We start from the raw sequence: 22842 nt of genomic DNA on the forward strand, positions 1-22842 counted from the left end.
AATGGGAGTAACAACATGGGTTCTCTGGCCATGTCTAGATCCAAATCTTGGCTCTGTTTCTTTCTGGCATTTAGTCTTTCTGGTCTCAGTTTCCCCATCTGCAAATGGGATAATAGTACATACATACCTCAGAGTGGCGCCTGGCACATAGCAAGTGCTATATAAATGTTAGCTGTTGTTACTATCTCTACCCACAGAGAAGACTCTTAGCCTGTAAGTAGTGCTTAGCATCTTTCTCAGTCTGATCTCTGCCTGCTGTTATTCCCTAACAAATTTTCCACTCACATCAAACTGTTTTCTGAAGGTTTGTAGTAGCGGGTTGAATAACTTCCTCCCAAAATTCATGCCTACCTGGAACCTCAGAACATGACCTTACTTTGGAAACAGTAACTTTGCAGATGTATAGTCATGACGAAGTTATACTGGAGTGGGGTGGGCCCTAAATCCAAGGACTAGTATTCTTATAAGGAGACACAGACACACACACACACGCATGAAGACAGAGGCAGAAACCAGAGAGATGAGGCTGGAAGCCAAGGAGCACCAAGGATTGCTGGCCACTGGCAGAGATGGGGACAAGGCGAGAAAGGGATTCTTTCCAGAGCCTTTAGAGAGAGGATGGTCCTGCCAATACCTGCTTTCAGACTTATAGGCTCCAGAACTGTGAGAGAATAAATATTTGCTGGTTTAAGCCACCAAGTTCATGGTAATTTGTTATGACAGCCCCAAGAAATGAATACACTCGCCATGTGCTTTCTCCTTTCCTCATGCTGTCTCCTTATTTGAAATGCTCTCATCTCCCGGTGTAGAGCCAGAAGGACTCCCAGGTAAGACAGCATCATTCACTTGGCTCTCCTGAATACCTGGGCTCTTGAGAATGACCTTCATGTGATTCTAGCAGCCCTGTCATTCTCCTGCATTCACTTGGCACTTGGGACCAAATACCTTGAATGCCTGACTTTACATGTATCTGTTCCATCTCTTCATGTGCTGAAAACCCTGGAGAGAGACACTCTGCTCAGCACATAGTAGCCCTTGTTTTTTGATGATTACACTTTCACATCAACATCTGCTTTGTAAAGAAAGGGACTTTACAAAAGAAGAGGGTCAGGTGGAGACTAAGCTGGTTGGAAAGATAGTTACAGGACGTTTATCTTAGGGACCAGCCATGTCTCTGCATGCTCTTTCTTCTTCTGGTTAAAATGAAGCTAGGTTGTGCCAAGAAAAAAAATGCCTGGCACAGATAGTGGTTCTTTTTTTATTTTTTAAATATAATTTATTGTCAAACTGGTTTGCATACAACACCCATTGCTCATCCCAACAAGTGCCCTCCTCAATGCCCATCAACCACAGAAAGTTTTTTTTTTTTATCAAGCAAGAAGCATTTAGGGGCCCAAGGCTTTTTGGGGAGACCAGCAGAATATAGGAATAAATCAAATTTTTATCCCCCTGGCATAATTAGAGCTGACCAGCAAAGCAATTAATATTTTTAGCAGAAGAGAGGCACGAGGTGAACAGGCCAATGGTTGAAGCTTTCTAACCAAACCTTGGTAAGTAAAAGAAAGGCAGAGTCTCCTTGTAAGGCAAAATAAGTAAAACAGGAGTTGGCCTGAATCACAATATTTATAAATGAAATTTAATTGAGAAGGATCTTAAATTCCTGCCCAGCTGTTTGTATTCTTTTCAGTTTTGCTCTAAATGACCCAACACTTTCTTATTCATGATAATTTGGTAACAGGTAATTTAATGCTTATTTTAATCATGTGTGTTTATAGAAAAACATATTTACTAGCTTTGTGTTTTTCCAAGTTCCTGGTGAAGAATTTTGCATGCTCTTTCATCTGCAATAGCTTGCCTCATGGTTTGTGAAGCTCTACCCTGATTTCCATTCCTGGGGAGAAGCAAGTCAGTTGGTCCATTCAGACACACATGAGCTGAATTCCAGGCGTAGTGTTTAAGAGGAAACTACTTCTTAAGGACAAACACAAATCTTCAAAGGGAAGGAAATCTGACAGATGTGATGCTTTGCATGTATTAAGTGTAAGGAGAGAGGTTGGCAGGGGAGGAAAAGTCAAGTAAAGTTCATTTTTGGGGTTGGCAACTGAGTCGCCTAGACTTCCACTCCCAGATGCCAGGGGACCCTGTGGGATCTTCAGTTTTCCCATCCCCATTCTTGGGGTTTGGAGAAGTGTGGCCAGTAAGGTGTTGCCACACTTCAGGGTTGCTGCTGCTTTCCAGATGGCTGGGTCCAGTACTCAAAAGTAAAACCACTGCGGGGCTGGATGCCCCACTCTTGGTCCTTGGTGATCCATGTCCCCTACCCATTTGACACTCGTTTTCACTTCTGTGATTTTGCTCATGGCAGATTCAAATAAAAATAATTACTTCTAACACCTACTGCCTACAGTGTACTGAACACAAAGCTGTGGTTCTTGCCCTCGAGGAACTTACAGTTTTTAGTGCAGCCCCAGAGTTCATTGGCGTGATTGGCACCTTGAGGTGAGCTTTGTGGGTGGAATACTGAGATATAAGGCTGAGGATGCCCCTGTTGCTGCACTGGGCATCTTCTCTGCTGGCTCAGTTTAAAACCTCATCTCTCTCTACTGCTCACTCTCTCCCCCTGACTTCTAGGCCACTACCAAGTCCTGCAAAATGCAGTGCCAGTCCTGCCACTTCTCTGTCTGCAGCACCACCACCCTGGGCTGAGCAGCCACTGCCTCTCACCAGAACCACTGCTAACATCCTCACTGCCTCCAGTCCTCATCCTGACCATCTACTGCCCTGTCTTTATGCGGCACAGTCTTCCAAAGGTAATTCCAACACTAGATCATGTCTTCCTCTGCTTGAGAATCTCGGGTGATTCTCCATTGCATCAGCTCAGATCCAAACCTCTCAGGAGGCCTTTGAAGCCTTGTCCCACCTGCCCCTGCCTAGTCCCTGTCCCACCCACTATCTTTCCCCTTCATTCTCTCTGCTCCATGCACACTGGCCTCTTTGGATTCCTCCACAGACAGGTACATTCTGCCCAAGAGATTCTGCAATTGCTAGCCCTCCACCTAGAAAGCTCTTTCCTCTCATTTCCATACATCTAACTCCTGTGACTTATTCAGGTTTCAGCCCTAATGCCTTCGCTGACTACACAGCCAAAGCAGCCTGTGCCAGTGAGTAACTTGTAACACACCTCTTGGTTTCATTACTTCTTTGCTGCTTACTGCTACCTGATGTTGCCTTTCAGTTGGCCCCCTTTCTTGCTCATTGTCTGTCTCCCCACTGAAATGTAAGCTCCAGGAGAGCAGCAGCCTTCTCTGTCTTGCCCACAGGTGTATCCCTGGTGCCTGCCACAGTGCCTGGTATATGTAAGTGAATGACTATCTCCATGGTTTCTTCCAGCTCCCCGTCTATGACAGTAGTATGTTCTGAAACAACTTATTTCCTCTCCAACTCCCCAGACACAAAGCCCAGCCCAGCCCACCTTTCTCTGTGAAGGCTGGCTGTCTCTCCCCCACCACACCTCACTGCCCTGCTTCTGCTAGAACCCCTTGCATCAGTTTGAGTCTCCCCACAGCACCTGGTGCTGTCCTATGCTTTCTCTGATATCATTCATGTTTCCTTTTCAAGTGTCTCTTAATTTTAAGTCCTTGATGACTCTTAACATCTGTATGTTCACTCAAATAAAGTGAAATAGGAGAAGACATACAGAGAAAGACAGATACCATATGTTTTCACTCTTATGTGGATCCTGAGAAGCTTAACAGAAGTCCATGGGGGAGGGGAAGAAAAAAAAAGAGGTTAGAGAGGGAGAGAGCCAAAGCATAAGAGACTCTTAAAAACTGAGAACAAACTGAGGGTTGATGGGGGGTGGAAGAGAGGGGAGGGTGGGTGATGGGTATTGAGGAGGGCACATTTTGGGATGAGCACTGGGTGTTGTATGGAAACCAATCTGACAATAAATTTCATATTAAAAAAAAAAGAGTTGGTTAAGTAAAAGCACAACTTGGCACATTTCCTGGGTGAGTAGAGATTTCTAAAATCTAGTGTATACTAAGCAGGGAGGCTCAAACCAACTGTTGAGTTTTGGGGCTTAAACAGGGAGGGAAGGACTGATGCTCCACTGCTGGCCAGTTAGCACTTTGTGTGAATCAGAAGCAGGCCCCACTCTGCTGGGTGTTCACATAAGGACAGAGGCCCCTGCTAGGGGAGTGTAGGCTGGAGCTCAGCCCCCCTCAGCTGCTTCAGCACAAATGCTTGGGTGCAGCCTGGACAAGCATGCACAGCATCCTGGGGATGGGGTATAGGCACAGGTGTACCCCAGTGAGAAGTGGGGCAGGAGGAGGGTGTGAGAATATTCTTTGGCCCTGCCCCTTCTCTCTCTGGGAGTCTGGCTGCAAGTGGGGCAGGTGCAGTGTTCACCACTGCTGCCTCCCAAAGGGTATCTTCGTGAAGCAGACACAGCAGAGGCAGATCAGGTTCTTTGCCTTTTACGGTTCAGAGGAGAGAAGAGCCTGTGGGAATGAAAGATTGACAAGAACAAAGACAGCAGGCCAAGTGACCTGGGGAGGAGTCTTTGGGGACTTCTGTTGCACCTGGGATTAGGGTCCAAGAGGTGACCTGCAGAGACAGGGGAAGGAGGAGCTGGGAAGCAGAAGCTGGTTCCTTGGAGTGAGGGGGAACATGTGGAGCCACCAGTTGTAAGAGCACACCACTCTTGGGCAAGAAAATGGAAATTAGGGATGGAGAACAAACAAGGGGGCCACAGGGGCTGATCTTCACAGCCTGAGAGTGGCAGTGGCTGAGGCAGGACAGCCTCCACTGTCTACAGACCAACACAGCTGTATGAGATGCCTGTGAGAAACCTGGGAAGGTCTGGGTCTGGAGCAGGCTAGAGAACGGTGGCCACATGACTAGTGAAAGGACACTCTATAAAACCTAAAGAATCGTGAGGAATTAGCAGAGTGTGGGAATAGCTTTTCAGTTTAAAAGCAAAACCATTCCAAGAATCCTCAAAGCTGGGTCAACAGAGAGACATTTCAATGGTGGCCAATAAGGTGACAATGTTTTCATTAATCTTTTTTCCACTGGCCTTTTTCTCTTTGATGTCATAGAGCATCAAAGAAGAGAAAAGCCATGAGTATATTTAGATGGATGAAACTGGAGATTATTGGCATATGTGTGGCTGCCCCCTGCCCAGTAGAAGGAGCAGGCCTGGGCCTGCCTGCAGCTGGGTGCATTGTGAAAGGACCCTCAAGCCCACTCTCTGCCCCTGTATGCTGTGTGCAGGGGGACCTGGGCCAGCTCTGCCCAGGACTCAGAGGGATTTCTTTTATCACTGTTTTTCTTTTTAAACTTTAAAAATATACACACAAGTAGAGAGACTTGTGTGGCAAACCTCCACACCCAGCTTCACCAGGAGTTGCTGGAGTATTTTAAGGGAGCTTCTAAACATTCGAGACTCCAGACATACACACTTCAATACGTATAAGCTAGAACTACGACAACATCACTACAGTAACAAAATGAACAAAAACTTCTTTAAATCCTTAGTTTCCAGTCCATATTCAATTTCCCTCCAATTATCTAAAAAATGTCATTTTAGAGTTAATTTTTTGATTCAGGACTAAGACAGGATTCCCCATTACATTTGGTCAACATGTCTAGTCTGTCTTTGAAATTCTGTAAGAATTCCCACCCAGAGAGCTTTCAGACTTCGGAAGGTTTAGTGCCCAGCATATGGAAACACCCTTCTTGTTCTTCCTTCTGTCCAATCCCCAGGAAATCGAATCCTCCTTCCTCGAGGAAGGAGGTGAGTGAGGGTGGAATGACCACAGAAAATCTGCTTCCTAAGGAAAATGGAAGATGGCCACCAGTGTCTTTGCAGACAAGCCAGCAGAGAACTGGTGGGGAGAAGGCCAAAAGGAAAACCTAGCTTTGCTCATAAATGTAGAAGGTTTTTAGCCACTTAATGTGGTTACCAATCCAGATGTAGCTTAACCTGCACAGAGAAGGAAATGTCAGTAAAACAACAGTCCCTCGATTGTGTGCAGTTGACTGCAAGCTTGAAGCTGGTAATAATAGCTGCACTTCTAGGTAAAAGGAAGGTGAACAGAGGGTTTGTACAGGATGTAGAGTTTCATGAAGCAGACAAGGGAATTCTGGAGGGAGGTCTAAGGACCTCTGACATTAAGTCCTCTCAAAGGAGACTGCCTGCCAATCTATGTATCAGAAGATGAGAAGGCTGAGTTGGTAAGAGCTCTTTTTGTAATAAATGAAAGCATTTGACAAAGCAACAAGTGGGACATCTGTGGTGGCAGCTGTCCTTGTACTCAGCACTGCCTCCTGAGTAAGGACAAGGCAGAGTCGGGATTTACTATTAAGTGAACGTAACACTGCAACATATGTTATATTAATAAATTATATAAGTTAATGATTTTACAGCATAGGATATAATAAAACCTTAAATGTATATAGAATCCCCCTTCCAAAAGTCATAGAATCAGCACTGCTCAAACACAATTTGTTTAATGTTATATTGTTATTACGAGGAAGCCAGGAGCAAAGTTCTCCTCTGGATGATGATTGGTAATGCCTAACTAGAGACAAAAGGCATTTATCAGTGCAAGGTGCTTGTAGAGGGAAACTGGAGCCATTGATCCTAATACATAGGTAGTTCCATGTGGCTTTAGAACTTGGCTCTCTACCCCCAACCTCCCAACCTCAGAGTTAGGCAGTGGGATTGGTACCTGTATTTTCTGGGTTGGGGTAGGGACTCTTATCTTCATTTTCATTGGGCTGGAGGTCATCCATGTTGATCTAGGCAGCCAAAGGAGAGAAGGAGGAAGAATCCAATTAGAGGCATTCCATTGTTTGAGAGGCTTAGAGCCTTGAAATTGCATCACGGTTAGTGGTTGAGCTGTTGACTCAAAAGTATATCCTTATTATCTTGTATATATCCTTCAAGACATCGACAGAAGGCTGGAATTCAACCAGTCTGCCTTCTCTTCACATTCCTAGTGTTTCTGGTCCATCTTCATGGGCTTTGTTCCACTGAGTCTCTTTTCTTCCTTCCTCCCTCATTTGCATGGGTGGTCTGGGAAGGCTTTGCCCTCCTCCCCCCAGCAATGGCCCTCTCAGCTCCTGGAATAAGATGGCTTCTTACCTTGGTGGTGGGTGGGGACTCTCCATCAGCTGTAATGGATTTCAGCTCAATTTTCTCCTCCTTGGTTTCCTCCACAGCTGGCTTTTCCATTATCTCTTGCTTCTTCTCTGGGCTGGCAGTCCTGGCCGGTCAGCAGGTAGAAAAATTAAAGGGATGTTTACTGAATGACAGGAGACATGAAGAAATCAACTACCCTGTGGTCTTCTGGGGACTAGTGGGAGCAGATTCCCTGGGCCTATGTCCATCATCCTTTACCCAGGGCACATGGCATGTGTCACTCAATCACAGATGCTGTTGGGCTGGGCCCTCCATCCAGGCACCAGGCCACACTTTGCTCTGTCTTGTACTTAGTTGGACTATTTCAGCTTCTCAGTTGCTCTAGTCTATGTCTGAATCAGAGAAAGATTCTGGATCTGATTCAGGATTGGTTCCTAGAAAACTCTGCTTGGTATCCAGCAGATGTGTGGCGTATGACAGTCCCATCTAGACAATGACAGAAGACAATGCAGGGCCTTATCTTGTTTTCTTAACGCTGGCAATGATTTATAAAACAGCGAAAAGTTATCACTCAGCTAGAATTGCATTTCCCCTCTAAGCGGCTGCCTTCCTCCTCTACCCATCTTTCATTCCCACCACCTATCATGACCTTCCTTCTCAAAAGAGAATCCCCCAACTTCTTAGACAGGTGGGAAATAGAATACCTTCACAAATACTATAATTCACAATGTTCCCCACTTTAGGGCAATACCTAATAAATAGTAGAGAAAGTTGTGTGAAGCTTACTGTGAAGCCTCAAACCCAGTGCCCTCTAGGAGGGATGGCTGACAGAGGCCAGCACCGAAGCCTCTCTTTATCACTAATGGGAATGGCATTCCAGAACTGGGACCCTGGGGCTTTGGGTCTAGGTAAGCTTAGAGGGTTACCTGGCCAGCTTCTTTCTCTCCTTCTCTTCTTCCTCCTCCTTTTGGGCAGATGTGAGGCTCTCAGCATCAGCCAGGTTGTCCACAGCAATGGCCAAGAACACATTCAGTAGGATATCTGTTTGTGTCCATTCTTAAAGAAAATGACCCTTGGCCTTGGGGTATTTGGTGGGCACAGGGGGCAGGGAGGGTGCAAGACATGCAGGGGTAGACTTCCTCATAGAGTGAGCTCAGTGGTGACTCACTGTGAGGAGTTCAGAGCCCGGTAGTGTCCCTCCTCCACACCTCTCCCTCCCCATTACCCTACTAGCTACTAGGAGTTTTCTAAGGGGTCAAGAGCAGGATAGCTTGCAGGGTGGAGTGAGCAGGGAGTGAGGCAGCAAGCCTGCTTTGCTCTTTAATTGCTGGGTTTCATTATTGGTTTCCCTACTGAGATGACTGGCTGTAACTGACATTATAAACAGCATTGTCTCTAGCAGAATGCAGAATGCTCTTAAGAGTGGTTCATTAAAACTGGGCACTGAGGAGGCGGCCTGATATTTCTGCCAACTCTTAATCTGAGCCTGCACATACAAAGACCCTTGCAGTGTCCAGCTGGAGCTGGCTGAAGCTTGGAAACTCCTAAATGAAGTAGTCATTTGCCCTTTCCTTCTTGCCCTCATCCCTAACATTGAACAGAAACACTGTGGGTCAGAGGATTGCAGAATCAAAGAAAGTATAGATGAAAGGGGTCTTAATATTGTTAAGTCTAACCTCCACCCCCAGGCACCCAGATAATCACACAATTTCACATATAGGAAAGCCACAACCCACAGAGGTGAAGGGCTTGACCAAGGGTCTTACTGTGCACCTGCCCTTGGTCCCCTGGTGTTGTGGCAGGTGGGGGAGGGGCTTTACATAAATTATCTCATTAAACTTCATCATGATCCCTTAAGTAGTAGGCAGTAATGTTTCATCACCCCATTTTACAGACACTGAGGTAGAGAACCTTTAGTTTGCTGGAGATCACCCAGTTGGGAAAAGGTGAAGCCTGTCTGTCAGCATCAATGTTCATGCCTTGGGCACTACATTAAACTATGATTTAAACCTGAATCTTGGGCCAGAGCTGCTTCTACTTTGCCATCTGCCTCTGCACACAACCCTCTTGGGGTTTTGACCAGCAGGAGAGAATACCGCCTGCAGCTTGAGTCCCTGGAAAGCTGCCCATGGCCTGGATCAGCAAGGACCTGTCAGGTCTGCTTGGTGAAGCCTGTCCAGCTTTGCCTGTGACTAAAGTCCTGGAGAGTGGCTTCAGAGGGAGGGACACTGAGCAGAAAATAGGGAGGAGAGATGAAGGTCATTTCAAGAATGATGGCTCAGTCCCCCTTAACTGCATTTCCTACCTCCAGCAGCAATAGCCCAAGGCATTGGAGCCCAACTCCAAGTGTGTTCACATTGGAATCTATGTGAGTAGCTGTACATGCACAACACCAGGGGGCGTTGTTCACCTAGACTACAATGAGATCGTGCCTCCTGGAGTCAGGCAACACTGCAGCCCAAACTGGTTCAGGAATATGAACTTACATCCCCGCCTATGCCAAAGAGCCAGGCTTTCACCAAGACCTGCCTCCACAGTTAAGGTGGTTCTGGGACAGGAAACGTTTTCTTCCCAGAGCACACCTTTCCCCTGCTTGCCTGGGGGCCCTGTGGATGGGCAACCACAGTTTTCAACCCCAAGTCAGGACCTGCTGGGCACACGTATTTGGCATCGTGCTGCAGGCTGAGGGAGGGTGAGGCGGCAGGGGTGGGGAGGCAGGAGCAAAGGATACAGTTTCCACAGATGAAGAGGATGATGAAGTAAATACAGACTAACATCCCTGGAAAAGAGGGGCCGCCATAAGCCATGATCCCATCATACATCACCGAATTCCAGTCCTCCCCGGTCAGGATCTGAATGACACATTCCCACCAATAAGGGACACAGCGTTAGACCAACAGCAAACCCCAAAACTCCCCTGCCCTGCCCCACTATGTTAACAAAAATGTCTAAAATCTCTTTTCCACCTCTTTCCCTCCTCTTGGCCCCCAGTTTTCCTCCCAGGGGCTCTGAACTACTGACCTGGGCAAGTTTGATCCTATACTTAGACAAAGTGCACTGGCATGATATTATTTGAGAAGTGACTGAAAGGCGTTCCTGGTCAAAGCATCTCTTTCTACTCACATGCAGTGTACAAGATGGCTGCCATCAGCCATTCCTCAGGGCCCTTTTGCAAATGTGAATGTATTCATTGAAAGAGTAACAAGGGGCAAGAATGGTGGGTAGGAAAGACGGAGCCCCATCACCCTCTCCTCTCCCAATGAGGGCAGTCTGCTTTCCTTTGTTTATACTTTGGGCTTTCCTGCAGAATTTATCTGAAGTTTCTGTGGTTAAGCAAGAGTTTTTAAACTACTCATTTAGATTTTTTTACCCCAGTGGTTCATACAACAGTGGAATTCCATGGGGGACTGAGGGTAGGGGGAACTACAAGAACTCAGGACTCAACTGGGCATGGTCCCTCCATGACTGATCTAGGCTGGCTTTGGCTGCCCAGTGTAAGGGTGAAGCTTTCCACCACCTTTTCAAGACTCCATCTTCCCACCCAAACTCAACCCTGCCACTCAACCACCCTCCCGCTCATAATCCCAGCAGAGAAGAGTCCATACCTGAAACACGGTGAGGAGGGACTGAGGAAAGTTATCAAATGTGCTCCTCCGAGTCTGCATCTCATCAAAGTTGAACTTTCCTCCAAAGAGCTGCATCCCCAGGAGGGAGAAGATGATGATGAAGAGGAAGAGGAGTAGCAGCAGGGAGGCAATGGAGCGCACAGAATTCAGCAAGGATGCCACCAGGTTGCTTAAGGAGTTCCAGTACCTGAGGACCAGCATGAGGGAGATTAGCATCCTTTTTCTATGCTTTCCTTAACATCACTCTTCATTCACGCATCCACTAGAAATTTTAAGATAAATTATAACTCCTTTTGCCCCTTCATTCCTATAGTGGTGGTGGTGCCAACTGGGCTGGTAAGCTCACAGTTAGAGTGTGGAGCTAGTTAATTCAGTGTTCCAGGATCAGTAATGTGTAATGGCAAATAGAGGGAACTAAGAAGTGAGAAGCCTGAGTTCCAGTCTAACTCCACGAGTTGCTACCTGCTAGTTGCAGTTGGGCAAGTCACATAACTTCCCTTCTATTTACCTCATTATCCAAGAAAATAGAGACAACAGTAGCAATTGGGAATATTACATGAGGAAAAAAAAAGCAGCTCTCCAAACAACAAAATAAAGACTAAACAAGTGGGACTACATCAAGCTAAAAAAGCAAAATAAACCATCAACAAAGTGAAAAGACAACCTATGAAACAGGAAAAAATATTTGCAAACATATATCTGATAAGGGGTTGATATCCAAATATATAAAGAACACAGGCAACTCAAAAGCAAAAACAAAACGAAATGACCAAAAAGCAAAGCCCCAAATAATCCAATTCAAAAATTTGACACAGGACCTGAATAGACATTTTTACAAAGAAGATATATGAATGGCCATCAAGGACAAGAAAAGATGCTTAACATCAGCCATCAAGGAAATGCAAATTAAAACCACAGTGAGGTATCATCTCACACCTGTTAGAATGGCCATGATCAAAAAGACAAGAGCTAACAAGTGTTGGCAAGGATGTGGAGAAAAGGGAACCCTGTGCACTGTTGGTGGGAATGTAAATTGGTGCAGCTACTATGGAAAACAGCATGGAAGTTCCTCAAAAAAATTGAAAATCAACCACCATATGATTCAGCAATTCCACTTCTGGGAATATATCCAAAGGAAATGAAAACACTAACTGAAAAAGATATCTGTGCCCCCATGTTCATTGCAGCATTATTTACAATAGCCAAGATACGGAAACAACCCAAGTGTCTATTGATGGATGAATGGACAAAGAACTTGTGGTGTATATAATACATACACACTGGAATATTATTCATCCATAAAAAAGAGGAAATCATATCATTTATGACAACATGGATGGACTTGAGGACATTACACTAAGTGAAATAAGTCAGACAGAGAAAGACACTGCATGATTTCATTTTTATGTAGAATCTAAAAGCAAAACAAGAAAGCCAAAAATCACCTAACTTGTAGAAGAAAGAGGTCAGATTTGTGGTTACCACAGGCAGGGGGCAGGGGGGGGGAGAATTAGATGAAGTTGTCAAAAGGTACAAACTTCCAGTTAGGAGATAAATAGGTCATGATGACCTGTACATGATGATGTAATGTACAGCATGATGACTATGGTTGACACTGATATACCGGAAAGTTGTTCAGAGAAGATCCTAAGAATTCTCATCAAAAGGAGGGAATTTTTTCCTTTTATTTTTCTTGTATCTATATAAGATGACACATGTTAACTAAACTTACTGTGGTAATCATTTCCTAATATATGTAAATCAAACCATCATGCTATATGCCTTAAGTTTATACAGTGATGTGTGCCAATTATTCCTTAATAAAACTGGAAAAAATATAATTCCTACTCTTAAAAAAAACACCCTAGTATAGTGCCTGGCACACAGTTGATAAAGGTTAATAATTATTGTTATCACTAGCAGTCTTTAGACAGAAAACACATTAATTTTTTTTCCCAAGAATGCTGCCCTCAGCCCAGGCACCCCTAAGAGAGGGTACAAGGTTTAGTGAGGTTTCCCAGATTTACCCTGTCCAAAGATTTGGTTTTTTAAAAAGTCTCTTCTGGAGATTCTCATTCAATGGCTATAATTTGGGGCCCAGAAACTTGTATTTTTGACAAGCATTCCAGATGATTCTGATAAGCAGGAAAGTTTAGGAACTCCTGGGTTACCAGAAACTGAAGAGGTCTATGAGTAAGGCAGGGAGGTCTTTCTGGGAAGAGATGGGGCTCCTTGGAGAGGAGGCTCCCAGTCATTATAGTCACAGTCCTTTTCTCCACTGTAAATACAGAGGTTCTTCATTATAGCCTTGGGAAAATCCCTTCCTCTTGGAAAGGGGGTGTGGGTGTGGGTTGCTAATGGCTGCTGGATGAAGCTTGGGCCTGTCACGATAAGGAAATGCACTGTAGCAAAAAGAACACAGCCTCTAACTGGAGCATGTGCAACTGAGAAATCTCACTTCCTTAGCTCCACCTCTGGCCTGTCTGCCTTCCAGGTCACAGTCTTGACTGCCTCCACTTAAGGCATTCCCAGCTTATTACCAATATATGTAGTGAATTGCTTTTGCTGCTTAAAAGAGTGACATGCAAACCACCCCCATTATAGCCTCATAGCTGCACCCCCAGCTTGGGTACTTCTCTCCAGAGAATAGTTCCATATTAGGTGAAAGAAGCAGATGGGCCAACAGTTTGGATGTAAACGTGAACTTCTTCCCAGCCTGGCGTCTTTAATGCTCCTTTCTCCTTCACAAATTCAGCCGTTCTCTACCTCTATTTTGCCTGCCAGCCATTCTTACTCTGTTTGCAGAATATTAATATACATTTATTTGTATCTGTTCTATAAATGCTCTTCAGTGTTTTTCCTTTGTGACAGTCTCATCTCCTCCAAATAGGCTCTGAGTTCTTGAAGGCAAAGATCAGAAGTTTTTTTCTTCCATTCTCCCCATCTTTGTCCTCAGATAAATTCTGTCCAACCTAGTATTACTGTGAGAGACTGCCTGTCACCCCAATAGGCTAGAGATTGTAATATTTGCTCTGCTTAAAGCCAGAAGAGAACCTCTCTGGGGCTAGGATACCTGCCCTTCTTACATTTAGAGCAGTGTTTCCACACTGGAGAGGAAACTGCAGAGGAGTTTGGTCATTTTGTATATACTGATTCCCAGGCCTCACCCTGGAACCATGAAATCATAATCTCTGGTGCTGGGACTTGAGTGATTTTCATTCTACCACTCCAAAACTTGTCAGTAGACTGGTATTTAGGAACCAGTAACTTTAGAGCATATTTATAACAAGATTTTCCAGCTGTATCAGAGGGAAGAGTATATATGGATTAAGGTCACAGAGCCCCCTAGAGATCTCCTGTGTGTTCAACTGTCATGGAATATTCTGGAAAAGCCTTTATGGTCAAAGAAGGTTGAAGCCTTAATTTTCATGAGGCACATGGACATGAGGGAAATAACTCAAACCAGGCTCACAACTGAGATTCAGAGGTGTGTGACAGCCATGGGGACCCAATGGGAAGCCAGACAAGGAGGCCCCTGACTGGACAGAGGTTTGGTGGAGTGGAGCAGGCAGGAGGCAGAGAGGAAAGGGGATGTGGGAGGAGTGCCTGGAGTTCTGGGAGAGTGGAGGCTGTGGTAGAGAAACAAAATGAGTCATCTAGTGGAGAAGAACTCTTTGGAAACATTGGGCATGAAAGATGGCAGATAGTGAGTGCCCTGGGGGGCCAGCAGTGGAGCAGGTATGGGGCTGTAATGGTCAGAGGGGCAGGCAATGGGCAGAGTGTTTGACTAAAAGTGAGGACTCTTCTCACGCTTCCCCATGTCCCTCGAGGTATCCAGGGAAAGTCTGCACTTCTCTTGGTCAGCCAGGGATGGGCTCACAACATGGGATGTGTGGAATGACAGAACTCCAACCCCATCATCTCCCATAGTTTCTGGCTCAAGACACAACACTTGCAGTCATCCTGAAGTCTCTCTTGACCCCACATCAGCAAGCTCTGTGGTCCCATATTCCAAGCAAAGCCTGAATCTGGCCACTTCCCATACTCTATCACCAGCTGAGCCAGCAATCCCACATCCTGACAGGTTTCCCTGTTCAACACTTGCTCCCTGCAGCCTTTCTCCATACTATATGCATCTCAGGTAAAAAGCCCTCAAATGCACCATACTTTTTTTTTTTTTTTTACCATTTATTTATTTTTGAGAGGCAGAGAGAGACAGAGCACAAGCAGGAGAGGGGCAGAGAGAGGGAGACACAGAATCCAAAGCAGGCTCCAGGCTCTGAGCTGTCAGCACAGAGACTGATGTGGGGACTCAGATCCACAAACTGCGAGATCATGACCTGAGCTGAAGTCAGATGCTTAACTGACTGAGCCACCCAGGTGCTCCACCATACTTTTTTTTTAATTGATAGTAATGGATTATAACATACTGAAAAACAATGTAAATCTATCAATATTTAAAAAAGGAGGTAGAGGTTTCCTTTATAGAATATGTCAAATGGATAACACAAATGTATGAATGAACGATAGAATCAGAAAATCACCATTTTGGGGGCACCTGGGTGGCTCAGTTGGTTAAGAGGCCAACTCTTGATTTTGGCTCAGGTCATGATCTCATGGGTTCATGGGATCAAGCCCTGTGTATTAGGTTCTGTGCTGACAGCATGGAGCCTGCTTAGGATTCTCTTCCTCTCTCTCTGCCCCTTCCCCACTCCCCCCTCTCAAAATAAATAAATAAAATTAAAAAAAATAACCATTTAGCATTAGCAACGAATTCAGTAATGATCATCATGGATGCTAAAACCACTAGGTGAAAGGTCACTGGGGAGTAGGGTATTCACATACTCTCAAAATATCACTCCATAGATTACTTATTAATCATAAAGGGAAAGGGTACCTCAACAGTGGAGAAATCTGGCAGATACCCACTTAACCAAGTTTCTACACTTAGAATCACCAGTAACGAGACAAACTGATGCTACATACTTCCTGACACCATGCAATGGGAAGTACACAATCATCTATGTACTCCACACCACTGCAGCAGGAGGCTCTGTTAAATGTAAGTCACATTAAACCTCAATACTGCTTCATGCTCTTGCTTCCCATTGGAAGGCCTAACAGATCATGCGGAATCGGCCTCTACTGCCTCAGTGACCTCATCTCCTCCCACTCTCCCTACCACTTTTGCTCCAGCCCACCGGTCCCCCGCTGCTCTCCCAGCCTCCATGCATACTCCTGCCCTGGTCCCTGTTTTTCTGCTGTATACAGAGGTTTCCGCCAGAACTCTGTGTGGCTCACTTCTTCAGTCCCTGCAGGTCTCTGTTCAAATGTCCCCTCACTACAGTGGTCCTCCCTTGACCACATCTATCTCCTATTCCCACTATTTAATATACTCATTACCACTTGCCATGAGAATGTAATGTCCATGAGAGCAGGGAATTCACTTGCTTTGTTTGTATCCTTAGTGCTTAGAACAATGGCTAGTCAAAGGAGGTGATCAATGAATATTTTGTTGAATGAACGAATGAATCTTACTATAAATGTGACACATTTATACTTACTGGAGGGGAAAGCAAGGGACATGGGATTACAAGATAGTTCTGTGTATGTGTGTCAGGAGAAGGGGTGGGGTGGTGGTGGCCTCTCACACATGTACTTAAGTCAAACATTACTTTGCCTGAAAACACCTCTCTCACATCATTTCTTTTCCTATAACTTCCCTAAGTTCATGGGTAGAGTTTTTGAGATTCCTGACTATTCCACTGCCTGACATTAAGTCCAACTATTATGTATTAAGGGAATAGATAGGTGATTGGGGTTGGGGGATGTGCAAACTGGATGAAGGGGGTCAAATTTACACACTTCCACTTATAATAAGTCTGGGGATGGAATGGATAGCATGGTAACTATAGTTAATCATACTGTATCGTATACTTGAAAGCTTCTAAGAGAGTAAATTTAAAAAATCCTCATCACACACACAAAATTTGAAACTATTTAGGGTGACAGACGTTAACTAGATTTATTGTGGGGATCACTGTGCAATGTATACAAATATCGAATCATTATGTACACCTGAAACTAATATAATGTTATATATAATGGCTAATATATATGCCAATTATATCTTAACAAAAAAAGAAAAAAGTGATTATGTATAGGGTTGAAAGTGATTATGTATAAAGTTGATTATGTATAGAAGATAGGGTTGTTATGGCTTTGAGACCCTTGCAGTAGGATTTCCCAAAGAGTTCTATGAACATGTGTCTCCTTTGTGGAAGAACTCCCATCCTGGTGGCTGAAAACCAATGGTTGTGGGTTGAAGGGCTTGAACCAGACTTTAAGGGACAAACTGCAACCAGATAAACTGATGGCATCCTACCTTCCTCATGAAAAACACCCAGACTGAAAAGATAATGCATTTAGGACCAGTCACACAGTTAAGACACAGTGAAGACAAAGAAACAAATGGCTGTTTATGCTGTTTATCTTCAACTTCCAGTTGCTTTCCATTCAATAGGGGCAAGGTGGGGTCTGCCCTGTAGCTGGCTTGCCACCTGTACTTTCTGTTCCTTTGGAGCAGAATTAAGGGAGGAGAGCTGGTGCCAGTAGTCTGGCATTACGAGGGGCATACAGCTTGCTGAACAGAAGGCGTCCATCCCTAATGTGCACATGGTTGGAGACGTTTTATGTGCTCTTTAAAGGACTGAGACAAAGGGACTGCTGAACTGATGTGGCAAAGAACACAATTAGGGGTCAGAGAAGAGCTGGATTTTGGAGCCTCCCACGCCTTGGCTGATAGCAGCAGATAGGGCGGGGGCCTCATTACCACTGATATCAATGAGAATTGTAGGTGACAGGTGGCAGCCTCTGGGAAGGGTAACATGAAGTAGCATTTAAATGAAATGCTGGCAGCCATGCAAGTCCTGAAGCTCTCTCTTCCTTAATGTCAATCTGATTCTTGGTGGCTGTTATCACCATGACATGCAGATCAGACGATGCCTCAGGTCTCAGAATCACTCTCGTTTTTAGATACATTAGCTTCTAGACATAAAAACTAAAAGAGTTAGTGGCATATTAGCAATCATCTGAGGGTTTTATCCTAATCAATTAAAACCACTGAAGCACACACAGTCACCAAAAATGAACATCTTTGGAGAAAGGTGAGCAGCAGCAGAACAAACTAATGTCCGGGCCTCATAGAGAGACAGGAAAACTGAGCATCTCGTCTTCAGAACAGTGCACACACACATCCACATACACAGAAGTCTCATTCTGTATTTGGGGATTCACAGCCCCAGATGCACATGCCCAGCTTTAAAGACTCCTCTCCCTCCACCCCACCATCCTCAGACACTCCACTGGCTATGGTCCTTCTTTCAACTTTTCAATTCTCCTGTGGCTCTAAATCATTCTCTACAAAGTGTGTCTTTGCCCACCCCATCCTCCATACAACCTAGCCCACTGTTCTCTCTTTAAAGTAGGGTGCACGTGAGGGTTTTCTGATCCAGACAATTTCTTTGTTACCTAAATTCTTTCACTTGCTGACTATGGCTTCACTTTTGCTAGCTTTCCCCTCTGCCTCTCTTGGCTTAAATGACCACCATGTGTTCAGGGGTATTGTATCTCCATCATTCTTTCTGCTAAGTCTGTTTGGGCCCTGTGGACTTCTCCCTTATCTTTAGTGGCAGAAAGTGGCCTGAACCTTGCTTGAACTGGAACTTTCATCCTGTGAACTTTTGCTTCAAATAGCTCAGGGCAGGGTTCTTTACAGTCTAGGTATGGAGGAGAGCATCGAGCCTGCTATAAATAAAAGACCTTCAAAATAACAGTACTAATAGCTTTAGGGTGCTTTGAAAATGCTCCACCCTACTTCCTCTCTGTTCCAGAGAGGTTCATAGCTAAATTTATACCTGTCCCAACTCTTCTTGTCCTGAGGGGTAAAAACACCCCAACCCTCTCCAAAATAAAACTCCTCTCAGTGTTGGTGGTAGTGATCTATTGTTGGTAGAGTATTTATAAAGCAAATTTCATGTGGTGAATCTGTGTGGTATGAGGCTTCTATACACTATTCCTAAGGAAGGGAGGAGAAATGCAGGGCACATAAGATAACTGGGCGAAGCACAGAAGGTTCATTTAAGGAGGAAGCTCAGCTTTGCCACAGGGATGTACAAGGTGGGTGTACAAGGACTAGCCCTTCAGTAAAGTTGGCCTCTGGTTCTGTAAGACACAATAGAGCCTGGAAGAATTAGTGAGGTAGGAGGCTGAACTAGGTATATGCTGGTCCAGGAAGAGCCAGAGAATTCTATACTATCATGGTCAGGGTCTGGGACAGCTTGGAGCTCAAGGCCAAATCTACCAGTTTAGTTCCTGCTGATATCTACCTCTGCCCCTTCCATTCTAGGAGAATGCACAGTTTATGTGTTTTGCTTTAGAGTAAAACCCTGCCTTGGATAACAAGTTCAAAGGTCTTGTCTTCTCTGTTTGCATAAGAGGCCTTGGTTGCACTGAGAATACATTCCCAGTAGGGGAATGTAACCCTGTCATGCTGGCAAGGTCATCTGGTCTTCATCTTGGGATTGCCTTGGGATTGTGCTCCTCTGAGCTTCTGGACTGCAGAGCTACTCAGTGTTCACTAGTGGGCCCCTGTACCAGATGTGTCAGGGTTAGGGAAGGAACACATTCAAGTCATCCTCATCTGGGTCTTCTTAATCCCCAGTAGATATTACCAGCCAGTCACCATTCCAGAGAATAACCACCCTTCATGCTGAAGTCAGTGAGCAGGCTCTTGAGTCTGAGCTGCCTTCTCCATAGACTCTGGCCTGGGAACTGGGCAGATGCCAAACATATCTCTTTAATAATGGTCCGTAAGGAGCTCAGAGCCTCCACGGTGTCCTGAGAAGAGGAGGGCTAGAGTGGGGAGGGTCAGGGCAGTGTGGAGGTGGATCTGATGCTCATGGTCAGATTCTGGCAGATGAAATGGAGACATTTAGAGCCTGGAGAATTTGCGAAAGGCTCTCACCTTGGGGCTCTATGGAGCCCATATGTGGTCATGATTCATCTGTAAATCTGTCTATGCTGAGTCAGCCCAAACTCACATTTCAGGGCCTGGGAAGGGAGCCACAGGGGAGGAGCAGTAGGAGAAAGAAATGGATTTAAGGTTTAAGAGAGAAAACAGCAAGGGCTGGAGGGATTTCAGTGCATTTAAAAACAAACTTTATAAAAAATGAAATGCAATTAGTAAATTGAAATCACATCCAGATTTAGTCTAACTGAGGTCTTTCTTCCTCCCTGTAGAATAAGTCAGACTGGACTGACAAAGAGTAGACATACTTGATATTAAAAACTGGCAACATTCAAGAGCCCTGTAAAACCTCAAAGCAGGAGAAAGAATCCAATCTATTACTTGGCTGGAAGGCCCACTGTCATGGGTAATGTATCAAAAGATGACAAATATTTTGGCCACATGTATGCCTCTCTGTTCTCACTGAGGCAGGAATCTTGCCTTCCCTATTTCATAATTTAGTGGTAATTTACCACTCCCAATATTATTAACACTCAGTAGTCAACTGATTTACAGTCCAGTGCAGGGTTCCCAGTCTTTCTTTCTTTCTTTTTTTTTTTTTTTTATGAGACATGTAGGATGGATGGTATTCATACGCACAGTATACTCTCTAATGAATTCTCAGATTTTGACAAAATACACAAAAATAGGAATGCTGAAAATTCATTTTCTTCATGTATCATATTCATATTCATCATATATCAAAAACTTCTGCTCCCTTCAGGTAACATGAAGAGTGGTAACTCTAGCCCATTCTTGCCCATTCATAAAAGCATTTGGGAATGCAAATGACCAACAGTGAGGGTGTTACAGGAACAATCTTGAATTTATTTGCATTTACTTTTTAGAAAACTAACTGTTCATAAACTTTGGTATTTCATCTCCTATAATAACAAATTATTGCTATGCACTGTTCAACTGCTCTGGACATACCATTGTGTCTTGACATCATGGTTGAGGGTTCTTAGTCTAGGTCAGTATTCCAAACTCAGAGTGCAGGTCTTGGGTGAGGTAAGGGAAGCTTGGAATTTTAGGAAGGCGTCCACAAATCCATGGATACACCAAACATTACAGCACTCTAGATAAATAGACAGTCATCTTGTGTGTACATTACCACTTTTCAAATGTATACAAGTGTATAGGAATTAATAAAATTAAAATAATTTAAAGACTTTGCTGAATTCATAGTAGCTCTTTATCATTATATGTTTTCCCAGTCAGGAACTATCAATCTTAACATGATTAGGGGCTACAGTATAGAGAAGGGAAAGCAGATGAAAGAATTAAGGTTTCCAATTGTATATGAAGGTCCATATTTTAAGACAGGGAAGTGGACAAAGGACAGCAGCAGGAAATTAGACCAGCGTTTCTCAAAGTGAGGTCACTGGATTACCAGTATGGAACTCTCTAGAAGTTGCTGGTCGAAATCTCTAGAGGTGTGGGTCCTTCATGAGCTCTTATTGAGTCTAACTGTGTCTGAGAATCACAATCACTGGGTCAGAATGCACTGTGAAAAAATGCTTTTTTAACATACTAATAATACTGAGATACTACAAAATTTTCTCTAAGAGGTTTTAAAAGAAGATAGAGAAATATGCTTGCTTGATGACAGGACCATCTCAAGATGACCCATCTCTAGAGACCAGATGTCCACTCCCAGACCATATTTTAGGCATTTTCTTGGTCACTGGAGTATACTGGAGACAAGGTTCAGAAGGGGCATGGGATTCCCCACATAGTTATAGTCTCTATGTTGTTTTCCAAAAGCACCCGAGGGGTTGGAAGCTTGCAACACAGGAAGATGATGGCCTTTGCCAAAGTAACTTCCAATTAGATAATGAAATTATTCTGTTTATAGACTTTACAGAGATCTGAAATACCACTAATCTTTCTTTTGGAGGGACTATGGGAAGCTCTCTGACAAAGACAGATTTTTAAAAATGGCTTCTTGGCAATAGTTTCATCTTAGAAGTAGATAAATTATTGATTAGAAATAGAATGAATGTCAAATCTCTTCAAGACTCTATGACAATATCTAGGAACAAGAATTATTTTCTATAGGAATCTAAAAAACAAAAGCAAAAACAAACCCCCAAACACATAGACTTTTGAGAACTATTTAGGAGGCACTGAAAACTCCAAGTGAAAAATAGCTTTTACCAGACCCAAGGAGGAACAGGTAGAATCAGAAAATATCCAACAACAAGAATCCATACGTAAAAATCCTTTAAGGCACACCTCTGGGATAAAGACAAGACAGTTCAGCAGTCAACTTCACAGTTCATGGTCATGGTTAGGAGCGCAGAACCTGAGGTCAGACACAGATCTGCTACTTAATCCCAGATTCATCCCTGAGCAGTTTGTGTGGCTTGGGTAAGTGACTTAAATCTTTAAACCACAGTTTCCTCATCTATAAAATGGGAATCATGATAATAGTACACTCCTCTGACCCTCTCTTACAGTTAATTGTGAGGATGAGTCAAGTGAAAAAAGCCAGACCACACTAGGTGCACAGAGTAAGTACTGATGCATATTAACAATAATTGTTATTATATTTCTACTACTTTTAGTAACAAGCCAAGGGTTTTCTGTAATGTCAAGATATTCAGGGCATACAGAAAGAGTTTTTTCTGGGGTGAGGGGAAGGGAGGTGTTTGCTCAGGAACATTAAACTTGTGGGTTTAAATTCTGCATGTCCTTGAAGTCCATCCTGTGACATTAAACATTCCCCAGGGACTTTCTCCTTTTCCCAACTTCTAATAGCACGTATTCCCATCCTTGTCCCAACATTTGCCAGCGCATTTTATTCTGTCTTAGATTTTCTTTCAATGGTTTCATATGCACAAACTCCATCTCCCTAGCCAGACTTTAAACTTCTCCTGGGTTCAGGTCATACCATACCTCTCTTCCCTTATCTCTCAGAGCTTGATGCATAGTAGGAACATGGGAGAGAAACAGAAGTAAGAGACTGTATATGTGTAGGTGGCTCTCAGGGCCCC

General features: G+C 44.1%; 1 protein-coding gene across 50 annotated transcripts in view; it reads right to left on the minus strand.

The window, feature by feature from the left end:
• CACNA1C (calcium voltage-gated channel subunit alpha1 C) overlaps nucleotides 1–22842 on the minus strand; it is a 757779-nt gene that overhangs the window by 104464 nt on the left and 630473 nt on the right. For 29 of the 50 annotated variants that reach the window (XM_045465311.1, XM_045465319.1, XM_045465327.1 and 26 more), the window contains 5 exons: nucleotides 10756–10963; nucleotides 9882–10002; nucleotides 8077–8191; nucleotides 7154–7274; nucleotides 6738–6807 (listed from right to left, as the gene is read on the minus strand). In XM_045465311.1, the coding sequence (XP_045321267.1) occupies nucleotides 6738–6807; nucleotides 7154–7274; nucleotides 8077–8191; nucleotides 9882–10002; nucleotides 10756–10963 (635 nt within the window). Of the gene's footprint in view, nucleotides 1–6737; nucleotides 6808–7153; nucleotides 7284–8076; nucleotides 8192–9881; nucleotides 10003–10755; nucleotides 10964–22842 lie in introns of all 50 variants that reach the window. The other 21 variants (XM_045465322.1, XM_045465309.1, XM_045465310.1 and 18 more) reach the window with 1 other exon arrangement.

This window comes from Leopardus geoffroyi, chromosome B4, assembly GCF_018350155.1.
Source record: "Leopardus geoffroyi isolate Oge1 chromosome B4, O.geoffroyi_Oge1_pat1.0, whole genome shotgun sequence".
NCBI classification, from domain to species: domain Eukaryota; kingdom Metazoa; phylum Chordata; class Mammalia; order Carnivora; family Felidae; genus Leopardus; species Leopardus geoffroyi.